Below are 22,612 nucleotides of genomic sequence, written 5' to 3'. Positions count from 1 at the left end.
AGGGTGGAGCAGAGAGGATGTGCGTGGGGCAGGGGTGCAGAGCAGGGTAGGGACTCTTCAACCAAATGGGAGGGCGTCTGAGAGGGCTGCCTGATGGAGGAAACAGCTACGTGTAAAAGACAAGGAAGGACAGGAGGATGGCCCCTGGTCTCCAGTGCGTCAGGATTCGAGCCTGTGGTTCTTGTATCAGGAGATGGGGGATGTGCTGGGTGGCCCGCAATCCCACCGGAGACCAGGGCCGGAAAAGGAGAGGGAACTGAGCTGCACTGAGTACCTACTGTGTGCCAGGAGCGTCCACATATTATCTCCCAAATCTTCAGAACTGTGGTGAAGCACTATCAGTCTGATTTACAGATGAGAAAACTGAGGCTCAGAGAAGGGCAGCCTCCTACCCAGGGCTATGCAACAAGTCAGTGACAGAGCTGAAGCTGGCGCCCAGCTGTTCCTGAATCTAAAGCCCGCCATCTCTCCTGATTTGTGATTTGAAGTCCTTTTCCGAATAATGAAATAAAGGCTCAGATTGAAGAATAGAGGCCACCGATGGCTGTGGCCTGTAAGTTCAGGGCAGAAGACTGGTGTCCAGGCCTCTCCCCCAGCCCGGCAGCCCAGTGACTGCCCTGCAGCCCACCCCTCCTCCTTTCTCCCTCTTCCTTAGCCAGAAGCCAACTCAGCAGGTTCCAGAGGCTGCAGAGGGACCAGCCTGGGCATTGGAGTCGAGCAGACCTGGGCCCATCTCAGTCTTTTCACCTGGAAAATGGGGACATATTTATATACGCCACAAAGTTAAATTAGACTTCTGCAGAGGCCTGCATGTCTGACACATAGTAGGCACTCAATAAATGAGAGCATCATCCTCCAGCCTCCACTCATGGCTGAGAGTCTTGAGAAATGTCCTCCTGGGGAAAAGCCCCAGACGGCGCCTCTCCCCTCTGAGCCAGGACCCAGGCAGGCAGGGCAGGCAGCCCCAGTCCAGCCCAAATCTGAAGATCTCAGCTCCTGCACAGCCCACCAGCCTTGTCTGACTCTGCAGTCCCCAGAGAGTAGCTACTGGGCCCCCGCGTGAGCTGTGTGTCATTCTTCACGGAAGAACATCGATGACCTCAGCGCTGGGTTCCACTCCCTCCTCCCCACTCTTCACTGGTAAGTGACTCCTGTCCAGGGTCTGAGTTAAAATACGAGGGCTACAGGGGCATGATGGAGACCCAGGAGACAGAAAGGGAAGGAAACAGCCATTTACAGAGTGTTGGGTCATTACAAACGTGCTCTCATTTCGTCCTCACCACGCCTGCGCCAGGTAGGGCTTAAACTGACTTCACAGGTGGGAAACGGACTCCAAGAGGTAAAATTAACAAGCCTGTGGTCACAACATTAATGAGTGATGGGATCAGGAACTTGGCTTCCCACGCTTCGCTGTGTGACAAAGCAAATGACTTGCCCTCTCTGTGCCTCAGTTGTCTCATCTGAGAAATAGAAAGCATGATAATCTTTCATATGCCAGTGATAAAACTAATAAGATTATAGCTGTTAAACATCCTCCCAAATGGTATCTGTTCTGCCACATTGCTCAGAAATGTTTGCCGATTAAACAAGCAGACAACGGGTCTGATTGGGAAGCGGCTGGAGGCTCCCTAACAGGGAACATAGCCACCCTCTCCTGTCCCCATCTCCCCTGGGCCAAGGTGGAGAAAAGCATAAAGAGCAAGAGGAGAGACAGGACTCCTCATGCCCAGCACTGCCAATGATTCAGGGCCGACATCCTGAGATAATTTTATTGGGGGCATTAAACTGAGTTATGAGGTTTTTACAATCCAGCCACTTATGAGAAATCTATTAACAGTAACTGGACAGGAAGAAGGCTTCTCGGTGGAGCCCAGGACGGGCATTAATTGGGGCAATCTATAACAGGACGGGGACCCAGAAAGGTTCCACCAGCCGCTTCCATTTACTCCCCGCAATTTCTGCTGAGAATCAGCAGACTCGCCAAAAAGAGAGAGATGCCCATTAATCGGCTAATGAAATATGAAAATGTTTATGGGCCATTCAATCTTCCAAATGGCACTTCTATAATCCACCTTTCAGACACAAAGTTCCGCCAGCAGAATTTATACCCGGGCTCCTCCCGCGTGGCAGGGGGTGGGTTTTCTTCCCCCTTCGTGGCGACTTCATTGGTATCTGTTATCCTGCCCAGTGGGCTGGGGGACACGGCATCCTGGCCCGAAAGGGCCTTAGGGATTCTCTCATTCACACCCTGCCTCTGCGGAAGCTTAGAGAGGAGCAGGGACACGCCCAAGGTCACCCGCCTCGTCAGACGCATTTTCCTCCGCTGAGAGCTGCCTCGGAGATTTGGGCATCGGAGGCTGAGGACTCGGGTGTTCCTGTTTGGGAGAACAGTCTTCTTGTTGGTTCCTTGCCCAGGAGATCGCAGCGCAGTGAAAACAGCCTGGGATGGATCTGAAGCCTAACGGTGTCTGGATTAAATCCCAGTTATATATAGCCAGCATTTAGGAATAATAGAATAATAACGATAGTGACCATTTATCGGACACATCGTGTCTCAGGCAGGGCTGATTCTCAGGTAACACGTGTCAGTAGAGTTGTACTCGTCGTTAAAATAGTGGGAAAGCTCTCTACCTGCAGGAAATAGTCCCTCTCTTCTTCTCCCCAACCCCCCGGCCCCTCAGGCCTCTCTGTGATCCAGCAACCAAAGGGTTCCTGCCTGGCCCAGCAGGGGCCCCGATGCAGTACACTCCGTGGGCAGCGCCCCTGCCATGCTGGCTGCTAAATGTTGTAAGTGTCACATGGTGCCAAGCAGGTTCTAAGCGCCTCATGTGGCCTTTCAACTCAGTCCCCCAACACCTCTAGGAGGTAGGTACCGTTATGATCCACATGTTACAGAGGAGGCGACGGAGGTCCCCAAAGGTGCAGTGACGTGTGTAAGGACACACAGGGAGAGGATGCTGGAGCCACAGCCGGGCTGTGCAGCGTCTTCCTCCCCACGAGCTCCTTCCAGGAGGCTCGAGGATGGAGCGAGGAAGCCACGGCTATGGACCAGCCCAGCTCTTCTAATGATCTGACCTTGAGCAAATCATCCCACTTCTCTAATCCTCAGTAGGAAAATGAAGAAAAAAAAAATCTGCAAAATGAGGATAGCAAACCCTACTCTAGAAGAGCTTTTTTTTTAAGAACCTTGAACTAAATCAGTATGTAAATTGCTTAGCGCAGGGCCAGGCACACAGGAGGTGCTCCTTTGGTTTGCATTCTCTTCCTCCTCCCTCCCTTCACGCCCTGTCCCCACCGTGTGCCAGGCTCTGAGGCTGGCTCTGCAGATACTGAGATGAGTAAGATACCCGCCTCTGGGGGCTTGGGGCCTGGGGAGACTGGACCTATAACTCAGAGTGAGGTCATGGACAGCCGTTTGGAAGCTTGTTAGAAATGGAAACTCTGAGAGCCCCACCCCAGACCTACTGAGTCAGAATCTGCATTTTAATGAGATCCTCAGGTGATTTGCATGCACATTAAGGTTTGAGAAGCACTGGCTACAGCGATCCGACAAGCTGAACATCATAATGGCTTGACGTACTGCAGAGATCTCGGAGGGAATGGGGGCGGGTGTCCAGAAAAGCTTGTGGGAAGAGGTGGCATTTGAACTGAGCCTTGCAGATGAGTAGACTTCTATAGGCAGAGAAATAAGGAGAGGGTGCTGAGAGCAGGAGCAGGGAGGTGTGGGGGTGGCTCTGGACATCTTTGTAAGGATAATGGGGAGCCACGGAAGAGTTGCAAGCAGGGGAGATGTGTTCAGGTCTGCCTCTGAGACTGATAGCTCTGGCTGCAGGGGGGAAGGTGAGGCCTGGGACTGGGGTGCAGCATGGCTTCCCCGGCCTCAGTGTCTTCACTGAAGGATGGGTATGTCGAAGGAGAGATGGGCTAAGGAACAGGCCCCCCATGGGACTTGAGGGCAGAGGCTGAGAGTGTCTTCCACCCAGTCTCCATCCTGCCTTCCTCCTGCTTCCCCCCAGATCCACTCGGACTCAGACGAGGGTGACGGGGCCATCAAGTACACCATCTCAGGCGAGGGGGCTGGGACCATCTTCCTGATTGATGAGCTGACGGGTGACATCCACGCCATGGAGCGCCTGGACCGGGAGCAGAAAACCTTCTACACACTGCGGGCCCAGGCTCGGGACCGCGCCACCAACCGTCTCCTGGAGCCCGAGTCGGAGTTCATCATCAAGGTGCAAGACATCAACGACAGCGAGCCCCGCTTCCTGCATGGCCCCTACATTGGCAGTGTGGCCGAGCTCTCACCCACAGGTGGGCTGCGGGCTCTGGGGGGTGGCGGCGAGCCAGGCTGAGGGGGAAAGGGAGCTGCCAGGTTCTGAGTGGGAGCCTGCTGGGGGGAGTGGCTGACACTCTGGGGAGGGCAGGAGAGACAGAAACTGCCTCAGGCACAGTCCTGAACACAGTTGCAGCCACAGACCTGGACAAAGGCACACAAGTGACCTCAGATATACACGTGGACACAGTCCCCACGTGGACGTGGCCTACATGTGGACACAGCGACACACCTGGACATGGTCATGGACCCACATGCAGTCACACACACAGGCCCAGCCCCCCGGACAAGCTCAGGCGTCCACCTGTACACAGCCACACTCAGGCCCGGCTCCACACAAGGCAACATGGGGACAGTCACACACACAGACACAGCACAGCCCTTGGCCACAAGCCCTACATAGCCTCAGGCACAACTGAAGACGGGTACACCTACAACCGGAAACAACCAGAGTGGGACGCAGCTGAAACAAGCCCAAATGCACAACCGGACACAGCGTCACAGCTGTGACGCAGCCACAAAAAACCCCACCCAGGAAACAGCTCCTCACACAGCTGGAGCTCAGGCACAGACACAGCCGCCTGCGGAGACGCAGGCAAAAGCCACAACCAGACGTTACCACTGGGGACCAGGCTCCCCACAAGGGTAGCCACAGGCAGGCACAGGCACAGCCAGATGTCACGGCAGCATCCAGACAGCATCATTCCTGCCCACAGGGAACCCAGCCCCCTGGGGACACAGGTTCCCAGAGATGGCTGAGCCCCCAGACACAGATTCGGCTGCATACACCTGGCATGGCTGCAAACATCCAGGGGCACTGGGCATACACAGTTGTACACGTAGAAAAAGGAGCACACCCACTGAAACACCTCTGCAGAGAGACCTCAGGCCTCCCATTCTCAGAAACTCGCGTTCATGCGGCAGCGGGGCCCTGAAGCTAAAGGTTGGACGGATCTTCCCTCTCCCACTGTGGGGCCCACAGACCATTGTCTGACCATCAGGGCCCCACTCCGCCTGGGGCTCCTGGTAGAGACTAGAGTTGTGGGGTGAGGGGCATAGCCTGTAGCTGCCATGTCCTTCCCCACCACGTTAACCTAGGTCACCTGCAAGCCACCTGGCCAGGGAGCAGTGGCTCCAGGTCCTAAATACCGCATTCTGTTGCTAACACACTGTGGCTGAGGGCTCGGCGCTGCTTCTCTGTAGGTCTTGCAGTGCTGCGGCTGCATGTCAGAAGCCGGGGTATTTGGGTTCTTGGCAGAGGGCAGTCAGCCCCAGCTTCCTCTGATTGAGCTAAATCTGGCAGATTGGCAGGTAATGAACAGGCTGCCAGGAATGGCAGAGGAGGAAGTGGACCAGAGCAAATAGTGAGCGCAAAGGGATGGCGGGGGAGCGGGAAGGGTGAGGTTGTGAATGTGAGTGCAGGCTGGCATACACATACACACACAGGTCCACAGGTATACTGGTATGCACATTCATGGCCAGCTGGATGACACCTTAAGGCCTGTGCGTGCACGTGACATGCTCTGTGTCTATCTGAGTGTTTCATTTAACGAGTACGTATGAGGACATGTGCTAGGCACTGGGGACACAGCAATGAAGACGGGCAAGCTTCCCTGCTCTTATGGAGGGCATGTTCTGGCTGGGGAGGACGGGCAGGAAGCAAGTAAATGAACAGATCATTGGTCTGGGAAGGCTTCTTGAGGAGGTGACATTGAAGCAGAGATCCCAAGGGCATGGGCCCTGGGGGAAGAGCATTCCAGGCAGATGGAACAGTCTGTGCAAAGGCCCCGAGGAGAAGTGGAGAGGCGAGCAGATCACGCAGCCATGTAGCCCATAGTCAGGGCTTCGCCTTTATGCTGAGCGAGCTGGGAAGTCAGTGGAGGGACTTGTCCAGAAGAGTGACATGATCTGACTTGGCTTTAACAGGGTCCTGTGGCTGTTCCGTGAAGATTAGATGTGGGGGAGGGGCGAGGGCAGAAGCAGAGTGTCCACTGAAGAGGATATTGCAATTACCCAGGCAGGAAATGATGGTGGCTTAGGACAAGGCGGTACCAGCAAGGGTATTGAAAAGAGGTCGACTTTTAGATATATTTTGAAAGCAGAGCTGAAAGCATTTGCTAATGGTTTGGATGTGGGGTGTGAGAGAAAGAAAATTCCAGGATGACTACCAAGATTTTGACCTGGGCAATTAAATAGACGGAATTCCCACTGGCTGAGATGGGAGAAGCCGTGGAGGAGCAGATTCGGGGGACGGAGGGAAATCAGGTGCTTGGTTTCAGACGTGCTAAGCTGGAAGTACTTATTAGAAAGCCAAGTGGAGATCTTGAAAAACGTAGTTCAATATACAGGCTCAAAGGAAATGTCCGGGCTGGAGAGATACATTTGGAAGTTGCCAGTGGCAAAGACCCACGGATTTTCAGGGCTCAGCAAGTGCTTAGAAATCAATTTTGCAAGTGGGGAAACTGAGGCTCAGAGGAGCAGTGATGTGTCGAAGGTCACGCAGCAAGTCAGAGGTGGCTCAAGGCCCTGACTTCCCAGGTCCAGCAGCCCCCACTCTGGGACCCAGACTCTAGCCTAAGAAGACATGGCCCTGTGTCTCTTCACCCAAAAGTGACCTGCACATTTCCACATGGAAAAGACCAGAAAGGGGGCGAGAGATGAGGCTGGAGGAGGAAACGGGAGTCACATCTGAAGGACGTAGCCCGGGAAAGGCTTAAGCAAGGAGGTGGCATGGGCAGACTTGCATTTTAGAGCATTGCCTCTGCTGTAGCCTGGAAAATGGATGGGGCTGGGGCTGGGGGCTCCAGAGGGAGGGGCGGCCCCTTATCCACCAGGTGGCTTGTCCATCACCGCTTCACTCTCACTGTAGCCCTGAGAGGTGGCAAGACTGCTGGTAGCATCGCCATTGAACAGATGGGGCACCGAGGCTCAGAGAGAGATGTACCCACAGTCACAGCAAGTCAGTGACCGAGCAAGTCGCTGGGCTTGGCTCCCAGGCTGTTGGAGGGGCAAGGGTCCTGGTGTCACACGTAGGGAAACTGAGACCAAGAGGAGGGCAAGGACTTGTTCAAGGTCACCCAGAGAGTAAGAGGCAGAGCCAGCCCCCAGCTTCCCGGGCACTGGCCTGAGGAGCCCCGGGCCAGCCTCAGCTGCCTTAGCTGCCTCTCCCAGCCCTGACGCTGACATTCCACTCAGGAGAAAGGCAGGCGGGGGGACTCAGGAGGGGGAGGGAGGAAGCAGAAATTAAATTAGTTTATTTCGTTTGAGCAACTTTTTGAAGGGGAAGCAAATCCGACACCGGGTGCTTGCGGTGACCCCAGGCCACTTTGAAAATCAGTCACAATTACCAAGCCTCCTGATCCGGGCTGAGGGGGGCGGGGCCGACACGCGGCACTGGGGTCTGGGCGGCTTCGGAGATCTGAGGGAGCGAGGACGCAGCTTGGGACATGAAAGGCAGCAGCGCTCACAAATTAAACCACTCGCAGCTTAAAAGCGAAGAGAAGTGTGCCGGGGGGCCTCTGATGAGCCACGCTTGTGAGGAGGGGCGTGCCAGCCACACTGAGCCCGACGGAGCGAAGCAGGGCCTGCTCCCCCCGACCTTGGGCAATTCCCTGCCCCTCTCTGAGCCTCAAGTTCCCTGCTGAGCATTCAGGGGTTCGTTCAGCCCCAGATATTTGAGTTGCCTGCTCTGTGCCAGGCGCTGTTCCAGGCACTGGGGATTTATAGGAAGCCTGCGTATGGAGCAGGGAGAGAGACGGGAGAGAAATAAACAAACCAATAGACTCTATGCCCTGTGCTGTCGGTGCTGTGAAGAATAAGGGAATTGGGAGTTATGTTGGGGGAGAGCTATTAGATAGAGGGGTCAAGGAAGGTCTTTCTTTTTATAGGAGGCCATTTGAACAAAGATCTGAAGGAGCCAAGGAGCTATGTGAAACAGTGGTTTTCATATTTTCTTGTGCATCCACGTTACCTGGAAGGCTTGTTGACACACAGATTGCCACCCCCTACCCCCAGGGTTTCTGATTCAGAAATGTTTGTATTTTTAACAAATTCCAAGGTGATACTGATGCTGCTGGTTCAGGGACCACACTTGGAGAACCACTAAGCTAGAGGAAGAATGTTTCAGGCAGAGGGAACAGCAGGTGCAAAGGTCCTGAGGCATAGCGTGCTTGTCATGTTTGAGCCGTAGCAAGAAAGTCAATGTGGGTGAAGAGAGGAGTAAAGGAGGGGGAAAGTGTCCAAGTAGGTCACAAGAGGTACCAGAAGCCAGATCACATAGGACTTTGTAGCTGTTGAAAGGTTTTCGGTTATACTCTGAGTGAGATATGGAGTAGAGGAGTGACAATATCCAACTTACATTTTTAGAGGATGACTTCTTGGCTGCCATGTTGAAAATAGACTGTAGGAGGCAAGGATGGAAGTAGGGAGATCAGTGAGGAGGCAGCTGCGATTGCGCAGGCAAGAGGTGACGGGGCCTTGGATGAGTGTAGGCGGTGGGAAGATACGGGATTCTGGATGTCCATTGAAGGTCGAGCCCACAGGGTTTATGAAGGATTGGATGTGGGGAGTAAGAGAGACAAGACAAGCGTGATGCTGAAGTTTGGCCTGAGCAACTGGATGGACGGAGCTGCTCTTGCTGAGATGGGGAATACGCCAGGAAGAGCGAGTTCACAGCCCAAAATGAAGAACTCACTCTCAGACATGTTAAGATTGAGATGTCTCCTAGAAGTGGAGCTGTCAAGGGGACAGCTGGATCTCTGAGTCTGGAGGTCAGGAGCAAGATCAGGACTGGAGATACACCTTTGGAGGTCACCAGCAGAGAGGGGGAGTTTAAAGCTTGAGGCTAGATGAAATCAACATGGGAGTACGTTTTGATAGAAAAGAATTGGACTAGATAATTTCTTGAGATTTGGGGGGGGAGAGGCAGACCTCTTCCCTGGGGTGTCACAAGCTGACCAGCGGGCAAGAAGAGGATTTCACAAGACTCCCATGCCCAGTTCAGCTCCACCTACTTATTAATGCCAACTATGTGTAAGACAATGTACTTGGCCCTGTTGAGGATACAGAAGTGAGGAGTTCAACCCCACACACATCTATTAGCTACTACTTTATTCTGGACACTGCAGGGGGTGTAAAGATAAGTAACTGAATTAAATCCACAAATGTTTATTAGCGCCCATTATGTACAAGGCCTCCGGTGTACTTGACTCTGTAGGGGTTGCAAAGATGAGCCACCCAACTTAGCAAACATTTATTAGCACCTACTTTATATATAGCCCCAAGGGAATATAAAAAAGAAGGAGTTGCTTTCAATTCAAGAAACACATATTCGTGCCTACTATATATGTGGCACTTTGCTGGGCATGTGGAGATGCAGAGATGAGCAGGACACTGCCCCTGAACTCAGAGTGGTGGCAGATCAGTTTCATCTCTGGTGCCAACTCTCATCAATTGGTAGTGACAATAGGGCTGTGTTGAGAAAGAGTCTGAGGTCTCATTCAGGCTCAGCAGAAAAGAATAGCAGAATTGATTAGCGATGTCTGCTGCTAGCGAAGGAAGGAGAACGTGGTGGCTCATACGCTGTAGGATTGGCATTGCTGGACCATAGGATTGGGGCACCGGGGCCCTGCCACAGCCGGTTTCCCATGTATTCCAGTTCCTCTGTGAGCAGCACCTGTAATAGATGGGAAAAGCTGCTTTGTAGTACGGTAGGCACTTCATCGGACATTCACTAAATAAGGGCTGTCAGCCAACACTGCTTTCACAGACCTATTTCCCTTTATTCTCACAATCCCGGGGAATAAGCAGGGCAGGTATTACTGGCCTCATTTTACCAATGAGGAAATAAATGCAGAGAGAGATAAAGTAACTTTCCTGAGGTTGCCGAGTAAGAGCTGCAGCCAGAACCAGACCCAGAACCCGGAACCCGAACCCAAGCTGCTTGCCTCGGCACGCATGGGACACCATTACAACCATTTCTTTAGCATGCACAGGACTTGACAGCTTGCAAAGCACTCTCACATCCCTAACCTCATTTCCTCCTCCCAGGAACTCCCTTGGGTTAGGTGTTGACACCCTCATTACAGCTGAGGAAACTGAGGCTCAAGAGGGGAAGGGATATAAAATTGGGAGAGCGCATCATCTCACTGCTAAATCCAGTGCTTGGGGGACGGTGGCGGAGAGGAAAGGAGGAAGGCGGGAAGCAGGGTGTTCCCCAAGGGCCTCATATGGGGAGGGCAGCAGCAGGCTGGGAGCCTCCAATTGTCCCGTCTGCAGCTGGAGAGAGTGTGGCTCAGCAGCCCTCAGGCCCGAGCCGGGAATCAATCGCTGGCCTCTGCAGAGACAACTTCTAAAGATGTTTTTAATTAAAGTCCAGGAAGATCTATATGTGCAATATCTCCTTGCCTAGCAACGGCACTGGCTCTTACCACCCAGGATGGGGGGGACGGGACGGGAGGTTTCTGGTGCAGAGAGGTGGCAGAGAGGAGCAGAGGCCCCGGCCCTCAGGAGTCAGCCCCATGGCCCAGATAATCTGGACGGGGAGGAATGGCCATGTCTTTCTTCATCTTTTCCATGAACAAATCATTCAACAAACATGAGCACCCTCTCTATGCCAGGCCCTGTGCCCGCATGAGAGTGGGTACAAGGTGACAAAGCCACCATCCTGCCCTCAAGGATCCAGCACATAGTGAGTGCTCTGTAGATGTTGGGTGACTGAACAAAACTGAGTTATAAGCAAAAAACGTTTGTTTTCTGCAACTGACGGAGGGATGTTATTGCAGAGAATGCTGCTGTCTCAAACAAGGAGACTAGACCAGTAACAGAAGGTCTCTCTCTCTCTCTCTGTTTTTTTTGGTGAGGAAGATTGGCCCTGAGCTAACATCTGTTGCCAACCTCCCTCTTTTTTTTTTCCTCCCCAAAGCCCCAGTATATAGTTGTATATCCTAGTTGTAAGTCATTCTAGTTCTTCTGTGTGGGGTGCCACCACAGCATGGCCTGGCGAGTGGTGTGTAGGTCCACACTCAGGATCCAAACTGGGGAACCCCAGGCCACTGAAGCAGAGCATGTGAACTTAACCACTTGGCCATGGGGCTGGCCCCTAGAAGGTCTCTTTTAAACTTGGAGAGAACAGAAGAGCATACGGGTCTCAGTTTGGGATGGTAGGAGAGTCCCCTCTCTCGGGGGGACAGATCAGATATCCACACACACTCAAGTGTCTGCATGGGCGAGTCCATGGCTGGGATCCATGAGGAGAAACAGGGTAAGGGTAGGGTGATCCAGAGTTCCCTGGAGCCTCTGGAGAGCTGTGTCTGTGACATAGGAGGGCTCGGGTCCCATCAGGTCAAAATTGTCTTTCTTCTCCTTGTCTTTCTTCCGCCCTCTCCCGCTCTCCTCTTGCTTCATATGTATCTCTGTCTGTCTCTGTTTCTATAGAACTCTGCTCTCTGACTTTATCTCTGTATTTCTACCTGCTTCTGCCACACTGTCTCTCTGTCCCACTTTTTCTCTGTCTCTAGGTATCTCTGACTCTCTGACCCTCATCTCTTTGTCTCTGTCTTAATTTTTCCCTCTGTGTCTGGGTGTCTCTGTATCTCTGTCCCTCTGTCCCTTATCCCTCTGTCTCTGACCCATTTTCTTGCCCCATCTCTCTGTGCCCCCTTCTCTGTCACTTGTCACTGGGCCTGCTTCCTCCCCCTCTATCCTGCGACCCCTCCCTTCCATGAAGCCGCTTTGCTTCATCTCCTGTGTGTCATTCATCTACATTAGGCTGCCCTGGCTGGGCGGCTGATGCTGGGTCGAGGCTAACCTAGCAAGCCGGCATTGTAAGTGATGATCAAAGAGGGAGTTGATAGGAGGCAGTGTGGGGGGAGTTTGAGAAGGGGCTTGTTTCCTGTGTAATCTGAATGTTCCCAGGGACTCGACAAGTGGTTTTTAATTTTTAATAGAAGGCATTCGATGCCGTTCTAGCAACAGCAGGGGGTGGGATTCATTTTTTATAAATGTTTGAGAAGCTAAATGTGAGCTGAGGGTTCCCCAGGCCCAGCAGGGCAGCAAAAGGAAGTGGGGAAGAGGCAGGATGATAATAATTACAAACATCTTCATAATAATGACACTTGGTCACCTCAGTTGAGGAGTCTGTTCTTTTCCAAAGTTCTTCATCTTTTTCATCTCATTAAGGGGTCTCTCTCACCCAGTGAGGTGGGAAGGATAAAGTGTTGTCTCCATTTTACAGAAGGGGAACTGAGGCCGAGTTAGGTCAGGTAGTTTTCCCACAGCTACACAGACAGCTGAGAACAGGGCTGGAATGAAAATTTATGTCTTCAACCCCGGAGCTCCACTCCACACAGCAGCTCCTCCTCCCTGAGCCAGTGGGAGCTCCTCCCGAAGGTTCTGGAGCCCAAGTTTGAAGCTCAATTGGACCTCACAGATAGCAAGTGTTAAGGAACAAGATAGGAAATAATTCTGGTCTGGGAGCCAGGACATGAGTTCCAATTCTGACTCTATGATGAACCTTGTCAGAACCACTCAGGTGAACCAGAGATGAGGGGTGGGCAAGCCCCCTCCTGTCTGATACTGGTGCCCAGGGGTCTCCTACTCAGGGCCAAGGACCCGGCCCCAGAGGTCTTCTGACCACACAGAGAGAGGAGAAAAGAATAATCTCCCAGTGAGCACCCACTACCTACCTGGCTTCACCAGCCACTTAAATCCATCATTTCTAATCCTCATAGCATCTCTGAGAGGCAGAGTGGGCCCCTCTAAATTACAGATGAGGAAACAAGTTAAATAGGGGAAGGACTTCACTGAGGGCACAGAGTGAGGAAGCAGTGGGATTTGAACCCAGGACTTTATGATGCCAAAGACCACCCTCCCCCACCCCAGCACTGGTCTCCATGGAGTTGAGATGGGCATCCCTCTCAGGAATGTTCAACTTCTCGTGCTGATTTTGTGTGGGAGGAGCACAGCTGACTTGGTGGCATGCATCATCCTTGCTGCTTTCTTCTGAGTGTTGGTCTCAGTACAGACACAGTGAGTCCAGGAGGGTGATATGCTGGCTACACAGACCTGGATTTGAGTCTTTCCCTACCATTTACTAATGATGTAACCTTGGAAAAGTCATTGAGTCTCTCTGTGACTCAGTTTCTTGATCAGTTTAATCAGGGGTTGGGTCTGGGGCATCAGTTCTTAGCCTAGCATGCACTTTAGATCAATCTGGGAGCTTTTAAAAATGCCCTTGCCTGCGCTGCACCCCAAGAGAGTCCTACGGAATTGGTCTGGGATGTGGTTCCACGTCAGTTTTATTTTAAAGCTCCTAAGAGATTCTCATATGCAGCCAGGTTGAGAACCACTGGTTTCTGTGCTCTCCAAGGGCCAGCCTTCCATATCTAACATTCTACATGGAGCCCTGGGCTCTGAGATCCTGTTTACCCAAGGATCAGTTCCCACGCCAGCCTGGATTGAGGCCCTTGACGTTAGCGGCAGTGCTGGCCAGCAGCACCACGGACAGTGAACAGCTCATCCCAGCCAATTCCGGCTGGGCTTCTGGAGGTCTGAACTTGAACCAGCTGTTGGGGCCGGAGAATCCTGAACGCAACTCCCTGCGACGCCCCTCCTCTTCCTTCCCTCTCCTTTCTCTGACTCTTCCCTCTCTTACTTGCCTGTCTACTTCTACTCCTATGGACCCTCCTACTCCTCGCTTGTAAGGCAGGATAGTGTGAGTTTTGACATCAGATAGGCCTGGGTTTGAATTCTACCCCTCCTACTTCCTTGAGAGGTGAACTTGAATGGGAACTGTCCTCGGTGCTGAACATGGAAATCTGTGTTCTCACAACGATCCTGAGAATTTGGTAGTACTGTTACCCTCATTTCACAAACGAGGACATTGAGGTACAAAGGGATTCATTACTTAACTTCATTCAGCCTCCATTTCGTCATCCATAAGGTGGGAATCTTAAGAGAGCCTGCTTCAAGGCTTTATTGTATAAATTCCGTGAGGTAACATACATAAAGGGCTTATCATATACCTATCACAAAGTAGTTATTCAATAAATGTCATCTATCATTATCATTGCATAATGACATATGACAATAGGTTTCATTATTATTCATTAGTGTTTCGCATTTTCATCCTTCACTGTGCATAGCAGTTTCCTCGTCTGTAAGATGGGAATGATACAGGATTGTACTGGAGTCAGCTCCTGTCAGCTCATGAGAGCCAAATATTAATTTTCAGGAGTTTCTTGAGCCACTTGATATACATTGGTAGCTTGAAATTGGCCATGGTGGGAGTATTTACACCGTGGAAATCAGCAAACACTAAAAAGCAGGACGTTGCTCTCTGCTCCTCCACTCCCTGGAGCTGATGGTTACACATTTACCAGCCCCCCACTGCATCTACATCATGGAGTTGGCATGAGGACTGAAAGAAAGAGAGTGGACATGACAGTGCATTGTAAAATACAAACTGCTGAACCTGGGGGGGTGGGCGGTGACCTGAGGTGGTCCCACAGCAGCCACAAGCCTGGAACCCTTATTTCTTACAATTCTGGGGAGCTGCTGACTTGTGAAGAAGACAGGAAGGAGTGTAGGGTCTAGTGAACCAGTGGTGAATCACTGACCCTTCACTATCCCCACGTGTCGGCATTAACTGTAATGGCTGCAATAAAGAATCCCGGATTGGGGAAATGATTCCATCATCCCCGCGGGAGTCCCTGGGATGCAGCCAAGGAGAGAAAGAGAAAGAGAGAGCTCAGCCATGTCCCTGGGGAGTCACTCAGCCCAGCATTGTGCCTTGCCCAGAGGGTGGAGGGAACATGCAGGGGGAGTGACGGGGAGACCCTCTCTCATAACAGTTATGACAGTCACTGTTTATTGAGCACCCACCATGAGCCTGATGCTTTATGTATCTTCTCCCATTTCAGTGTGTCTGTGAGGGAGGCGTGATTGTGCCATTGTATACCGGTATGCATTGCCTCCTGAGACAACAACAACCTGCCTTTATCGAGTTCTTAGCATGGGTCAGACACTGTCCTCAGTGCTGAACATGGAAATCTATTTGAATTCTCAAAACGATCCCAGGAGTTTGATAGTACTGTCACCTTCGTTTCACAAACGAGAAAATTGAGGGACAAAGGAATTCGTGACATGCCCAAGGTCAAACTGATAATAAGTGACAGGGCTGTCACTGATTGTGCCTCAATACGCTGGGCCATCCTCTCCAGTCATTGTGCCTATGCTGCCTCTGGCACCCAGAAGGGTTTTGTCATCAGAGAGCCCTGGGTTCAAATCCTACCACTTACTCACTCTCTGCTCCCAGTCAAGTCTTTTCCCCTGTTTGTAATTTGGGGGGCCCACTCTGTCTCTCAGAGACGCAATGAAGATTAGAGATGACGGATTTAAGTAGCTGGTGAAGCCAGTCTTTTAGCAGATGCTCAATAGGAGATTATTCCTTTCTCCTCTCTCTGTATAATGGGAGGCACCTGGGATCATGCCCTTGGCCCTGAATAGGAGATCCCTGGGCACCAAGCACCAAGAGGGAGGGGGCTTGCCCAGACCTCTTCCCTAGCTTCTCCAGGCAACTCTGACGTGGTTGACATGGAGCTGGAGCCGCCAAAGAGAGAGGCGCATTGCAGGGCCGGTTTAGGAGGCTCGGGCTAGGAGGGGGGACATGGAGAGGGAAATGAGAAATGCAAAAGAGTGAAAAATAAATACATGTGTCTGTCTGGAATGATCGAGGGCCCAAGGCTGGAGGCGGGAGAGGCGGGCGGCGGGCTGGGCTTAGCAGAATTGCTGCAGTAGCACTTGCAGAGCCTCGCTCGTTAGCCAGGCAGTCAACTGGCCTCACCTCCCAACGTGCCGCCCTGACGGCCCAGAGAGCCCAACCCAGCCCCAGGAGGACCCCCCTCCAAGAACCTCAAGAGGCCTGAGCCCCATCCCCACACCAGCAGGGCACCCAGAAGAGGGCGTCTCCCTGAACTGAGGGCTGTGTCTCATTCCCTTTGGGTCATACCCTCAGCCCCCAAGACTCCCTCTCCTTTCTGGAAAGGTTCGGGTGGACCAGCCCCTCCATCCAATCCCTCCCCCACTGCACCCTCCCCCTCACCCTGTCCAGCCTCTTGTCCCAAGCCCTGCTTTCGTCAAATTGAACATGATGTCAAATTAGAGCCATCTCTGGGACAGGCTGAGAGACGCTCCCAGTTTAATGAGGCAGCGTCGAAAATCAATAACTTAATTGCCGCTGTTTGATGGACTTTTATCCAATTTATACTCTCCCTAGCAGCCTACGTGCGGAGCATGAGGATAAGTGTGCATGTGTCTCAGGGCGGGGACTGTCTGAGTACCTGGGGGAAGGGGCATGGAGGGTACTAGGGCCCACAGCCAACTACTTCCCATAGGGAAAGCTGGGTGCTGCTGTTCTCCTGCCTGGGGACCAAGAGACACTGGCCTCTGAGCCCCATTGAACTTAGTTATCCTTCTGGGCTGCCTGCCCCCGTGGCTGGGGTAGGGTGGTGAGGAGGACGGGGAGGAAGGAGGCAGAACTCCCTGGAGAAATCAGGAGGGGCTGGAGTGGGTAGAAAGACCCCTGCTTTGGGAGTCAGGCGCCAGGTTTCCAGTCCTGGCTCTAACTCCAACTGTGATGACCTTAAGTAGTGAAAATGACAATTGCCACCACGCATTGAGAGGCTGCTCTGAGCCCGTTCTGCACTGAGTTTAAAATGCATTCCTTCAACTTCATAAGTCGAGGACTAGGATTATCCCCGTTTTGCTGACAAGGAAACAGATTCAGAGAGGCTACCTTCCCTTGCCAGAGTCCTGCAGCTGGGAACCACTGAAGGGAGATTTGAATCCACATCTGACTCCATGATCATGCTTGCGCCAATAGGAAGGCCCCAGATCAGGAAGCGGGTTGGGACTCCGTGTGGGGAGGAGGACTGTGACGGGCTGGCTTCAATGACCTCCAGCCTGGGTCTCCTCTCCCGGCTCTCTGGCGGTGGGGAGAAGTGGGGAGGACGAGCGCAGAGACCCCAGGTGACCCCTGTCTCGCTTGGTCCCCCGGGCCCAGGCACGTCGGTGATGCAGGTGATGGCCTCGGATGCAGATGACCCCACGTACGGCAGTAGCGCTCGGCTGGTGTACAGCGTGCTGGATGGAGAGCACCACTTCACCGTGGACCCCAAGACCGGTAGGGGCGGGATCCGGCCAAAGGGCAGAGGGGCGGAGCCAGGAGCCGGGTCTGGGGGTGGGGTCACAAGGGGCGGGGCCGGATGAGTGACGCGGAGGCGGGGCCGGAGGGCCGAGGACCACAGCCAGATGTGTGCTCTCACCCTTCTAACCAAAGTGCGCCGAGGGTACAACAGAAGACGCGGAGGCGTCTTGCCTGCTTCAGGGCACCCCAGGGTCGCGGAGAGGAAGGGGCAGCCGGGCAGGAAGAGGGAAGGATTGAAGACAGAAAAAGAATGAGGTGGAGGCTGCCTGCAATACTGGCAGAAAAACAAAAAGGCAGGAGACAGCCACTATGGGCGCCCTGAAAGGACTTCGGAGGTCTGAACCAAGCAGCCCCCTTGTCCTTGGAGCTAAACTGAGGCAGGTGTGTCCGCAGCTGTTACGGGGTGGGTCATAAGTGGAGTCTTGGGGGTCAGCTGGTGAAGGGCACCTTTTCAGCAGTTGCGAAAGCTCTGTTCAAACGGCAGTTGTTAAAGATCCGATGGAAAGACGGAGGCCGTTAGGGAAGGATGGCTTCTTTGTTTATTTGCCCTCCCCCAACACCACCAAACAATGGTGCAGCACCCCCATTCACTTACTCAGGTTGGAACCTGATTCCGTCTCTGAGGGGCCTTTCAAGAGTGGCAGGGAGGACAGAAGAAAGAGACTGAGGCTCAGAGAAGTGAAGTGGCTCCCTGAGGTTGCACAGCTGGGAGCGGCTGCCAGTTCCAGGGGCGGTGCTCTCACTGTCCCTGGGTTAGGAGGCGCAGAGCAGGAGTGAAGGCAAGAAATGAGACATCAGACACCATAGAACGTTCGTCAATTGCCATCATGGGGCTCACAGTCTGGAGGGGGCAGGGAGACAGGCATATGCATGAGCAATTAGGATGCAAGGTTCTTGGAGGCAGTAGCAGGGGATCGCCAAAGGATAAGAAGGTGTTGGCCAGACCAAGAATCAGAGAAGGGCATCCCAGGCAGAGGGCGTGATGCAGGCAGAACTGGGAGGAAGAGAACAGCCTGAGGCATGAGGGGAATTGTAAGCAACTCCGGACTGAGGAAGCAGGCGTGTTGAGAGGTGATGTGGAGAGGCTGGCGGGGCCTGACTGTGCAGAGTGAAAGCCAGGCTGAAGAGCTTGGATTTTATTCTAAGGGCAATGGGTGTGTGTGCTGGGGGCGGGGGGGGGGGGGGGGGGGGGGGGGGGGAGGGGGCGCGTTTGGGGGTCGTTGGATGGATTTGGGTTTGGGGTTTTCTTCGTGTGTTTGTTTGTCTTGTTTGGAGGGAGAGGTTGAAGATTCCAGTCTATGAACACAGTTACGATTGTATTCTCTTACACATAATATCTTCGTGATGTTTTCTCCTTGCAAAAGGATACATTTTAGAAAACATTCAAACATAAAGAAATGTTAGAAAAGAAAAGAAAAGAAAAGAAAGTGCTTCTCACCCCCATCCACAGTAATTGCGGCCCCAAAGGTAACCGCTTAGTGTATATATCCTATGAGATCTTGGACTCATTCACTTGAAAAATATATACATTGTAAGGTTCAAAATTCAAAAAGTCCAAACAGGTATTTAGTGGAAATTCTTCACCCTATCCAGTCCACCCAGTCCATGTCCCCAAGGCAACCAATGTAATTTTCTTTTGTATCTTTCCAGAGCTCTTCTATGCATGTACAAGAAAATAGGTACATGCATTTTTTTTTACACAAATGGTAGCTATAAACACACAGTATACACTGCTTGCCTTATTCTCTTAACAATCCGTCTTGAAGATTATCCCATATCAGTACATAAAGAGCTTCCTCATTCTTTCATTTAACAGCTGTTGTGGATACACTAGAATTTATTTCACCAGTCCCCTATTGATGGACACTTACGCTGTTTCCAATCTTTTGCTGCAACGAACAATGCTACAGTGAATAACCTCATACATATATCATTTTGTGCGGTGTGAGTATATCTGCAGGATAATTTTCGGGAAGTGAAAAGCTGGGTCAAAGAGCATGTGCATTTGGAATCTGGATAGATAATGCTGAAATGTACCAGATTGCACTCCCGAGAGCCACGTACGAGAGAGCCTGTTTCCCCTCCTCCTCCCCAACGCCGTGGGTTCATTGATGACTTTTAAGCAGGGAAGTGACATGCTCAGGTTTTCATTTTAACAAGATCCCTCGGGCTGCTGCTGTATAGCATGGCTCAGAGACACGAATTGAATTCGAGGAGACCTAGGAGCCTGGGGTGCCCAGGAGAGCGCCCCGAAGGACAAAATCCAAAGCCTGTACCATTTCTCAGCACCCACCCAGTCTCCTTAACCTCTTCATCTGGTTAGGGGGCCAGGTAATATAGGATTGATATGAGGGTTCGCTGAGATGCTGAGGAGGGAGAATGGGGGATGGCAGTGAGATCCTGCAAAGGGCAAACTTGGGGGCCTGGGTGAATATATGGGACTAGATTGAGGGAAGAATCTGGGGCTTCCAAACTTTGGGGCCTAGGATAGGAAGGGGTACCATCTGCAGAAACAGAAGGAGAAATGTGGACTCAGAAACTCTCTAGGAGCAGAAGAGTTAGCGAATGTGCCCCCAGGATCTGAGGCAGAGCTAAATAATTTAGTTTTAACCATACTGGCTTTAAGATGAGAGAATGGGAAGGAAACATCGAGAACATCTAGCAGGCCATCTGAAACATGGGCCTGGAGCTCTGAAAATGGTTGGGGCTCTTTAAGCTTTGGTTTCCCCATGTGCAGAAGAGGGCCAATAATACCCATCTCAAATGATTCTTATGAGGATTCAATGGGACTGTTCATTCATTCATTCAACAACTCTTCACTGTGCCCTACTATGTGCCCAGCTCTGCTCTAGGCTCAAGGAGGCAACTCCAAGACCTTAGTCTCATGGAGATCTTATTCAAGTAGGAAATACAGAAACCAAGGACATAAACATACAACGTAATGTCAAGTAGCAATGAGTGCTGGGAAGACGCATAAAGTAGGGTAAGAGGATAGACTTAGATGAAGAAATCGGCACAGGCCTTTCTGGGGAGGTGACCTTGGGGCAGAGACCTGAGCGAAGGGAGGGCGTGAGCCACTCAGTATCTAGGAGAGAGTATGCAGGCAGAGTGAAGACTGAGTGTGTGAAGTGCTCAGGAAGAAACTCGCTATGTAAACATAAACCAAGGGGACGATGAGGCTGATGAAGCCTTCCTCCATTCAGCCTGAGGGGGTGGGGCCCTTAGAGCTTATCGGCTTTCAGGGAGGGAAGAAGAGACAGAATTAGAAATAAGGGAAGGGCCGGGACCGAGTCTGGGAGGTAGCCCGGTGGGCAGATGAAGGATCAGACTCCAAGACAGTGAGGAGGACAGCCAGCTTCTAAGAAAGAGCATCTGCCCCTGCAGAGGGTCCGGAGGAGGGTGGCAAGTGGGAGCCTGGGAGAGCAGGAACAGTTCCCAAGAAGCCAGAAAGTGGGCACCAGGCAAGGCAGCTGAAGAAGTGCCAATGTGGTCCTTGTTCTAGGGTCCCTCACTTTTCTCTGTCTGAAAGGGTCTTTGCTGGCGTTTCCTGGGAAGGACCAGATTTTTTCTTCCCGGCCTTCAGCCCCACTGCGGGAGCCACCCTGGTGCCATTCCCAGCCCCAGCTCCCTTTCCCCAGCCAGGAATATTCCGCCGATGCGGGTCTATATTTAGCAGCTGCTGCGAGGTACAGTCTGTTCTCGCTGTGCAGATAGCAGGGAGCAGAGCCGGAACGGGGCCTGAGAGGAAAGTGTGAGGGAAGGGAGGAGGCAGGGCGCCGGAGTCCCAGTGCCAGAGGAGAAATTAACTTGTGTGTTTTAAAGGCCAGGTACACCAGCAAGCCCCCGACAGGGGCGACAGAGATGGCATTTTGGGGCTAATGAGGCATCACTCGGGCTCCAGGGCCCCTTCTGCAGCATTTGGAGGGGACAGTGGGGGTGGCAAGGACAACAGCTGGAGCTGGGGGCGATGGGTGAAGACAAAGCTGCAGGGAGCTGCGGCCAGGTTCTAATTACCAGCCTCCGCCCACCACCACCCGGCAAGAATAGAAAGACTTTCTTAGAGATTTCAAGATATCCACTAAAAATTCTCAACTGGGCCAGCGACGTCTGTTTTCCCGGGAAGGGATGAAACTAACCTTTGTTGAGCACCTTCTAAGTACCAGATCCTGGGGTCAGAACGATGAACTAGATCTGGTGTCTGCCCTCTTGGGGCTTTTGTTCCAACAGAACAGCCAGAGACAAATAGACAACACCACCCAGGTTGAGAGGGGAGACAGAGGGCCTGTGGGAGCAGGTCAGGCAGTCAAATGTTTATTGAACACCTGCTATGTGCCAGACCCTAGAGATAAGATGATGGGCAAGGCCAGCATGGATCTCTGCCCCCCAGGAACTTATTTACGGGGTGCCCAAGCCAGGACTTGACGGGGCCTCAGCGACGCATCTGCAAAATGTGAGAGCTGCTGCTGGAAACTCTTTCTCATTGAATCCTCTGAATAGTCCTACCAACGGGATATCCCCAGTCTCTAGAATAGGGAACTGAGGCTCAGAGAGACTCAAGAACTTTCTCAAGGTCAGACAGCATGTAAATGGAGGAACGAAGACTTGAATGCATCTCTGTCTGACTCCAAAGTCCCTCTTTTTTTCACGGCCTCAAATCTGACTGTTGGCCCTCAGAGAGCGTTTAATAAATGAGCAGATGAATGAATTTGCAAAGCCAGAAGGTTTCAAGGGCAACTTCATGGGCTGATTGGGGAATCTTACCCCGACCCCCCCCAGGAGGGCACCAGGCTCCAGGATTCTTCTCCTGCCTCAGGAGGTAGAGTGGAGAGTGGAACACAGTAAATAGCAAAATATGCCATCACTTCCTCCCACCCCTCAACCGGCCTCTTCATAAAGGGACATTGCTGCTCCTCCCACCAAGACGCAGAGTCTGTGTCCCCACCCCTTGAGTCTGGGCCCTTTCAAGACTTGCATTGGCCTATAGAATGCAGCAGAAGTGATGTTCTGCAAATGCCAAGACCAGGTCTTAAAAGACCTTGCAGATTCCACTCTTCCTCCTAGAACACGGTCCTGAG

At 52.3% G+C, this 22,612-nt stretch overlaps 1 protein-coding gene across 4 annotated transcripts in view; it reads left to right on the top strand.

Moving 5' to 3' along the window:
- The window catches only part of CDH22 (cadherin 22), a 123,224-nt gene that overhangs the window by 57,729 nt on the left and 42,883 nt on the right, over positions 1 to 22,612 (top strand). For all 4 annotated transcript variants that reach the window (XM_070248053.1, XM_023626641.2, XM_070248051.1 and 1 more), the window contains 2 exons: positions 4,017 to 4,311; positions 17,394 to 17,513. In XM_070248053.1, coding sequence (XP_070104154.1) covers positions 4,017 to 4,311; positions 17,394 to 17,513 — 415 coding nt within the window. The remainder of the gene's footprint in view (positions 1 to 4,016; positions 4,312 to 17,393; positions 17,514 to 22,612) is intronic.

This window comes from Equus caballus, chromosome 22 (assembly GCF_041296265.1).
Source record: "Equus caballus isolate H_3958 breed thoroughbred chromosome 22, TB-T2T, whole genome shotgun sequence".
Taxonomy (NCBI): domain Eukaryota; kingdom Metazoa; phylum Chordata; class Mammalia; order Perissodactyla; family Equidae; genus Equus; species Equus caballus.
This window is presented reverse-complemented; position numbering and strand designations above follow the sequence as displayed.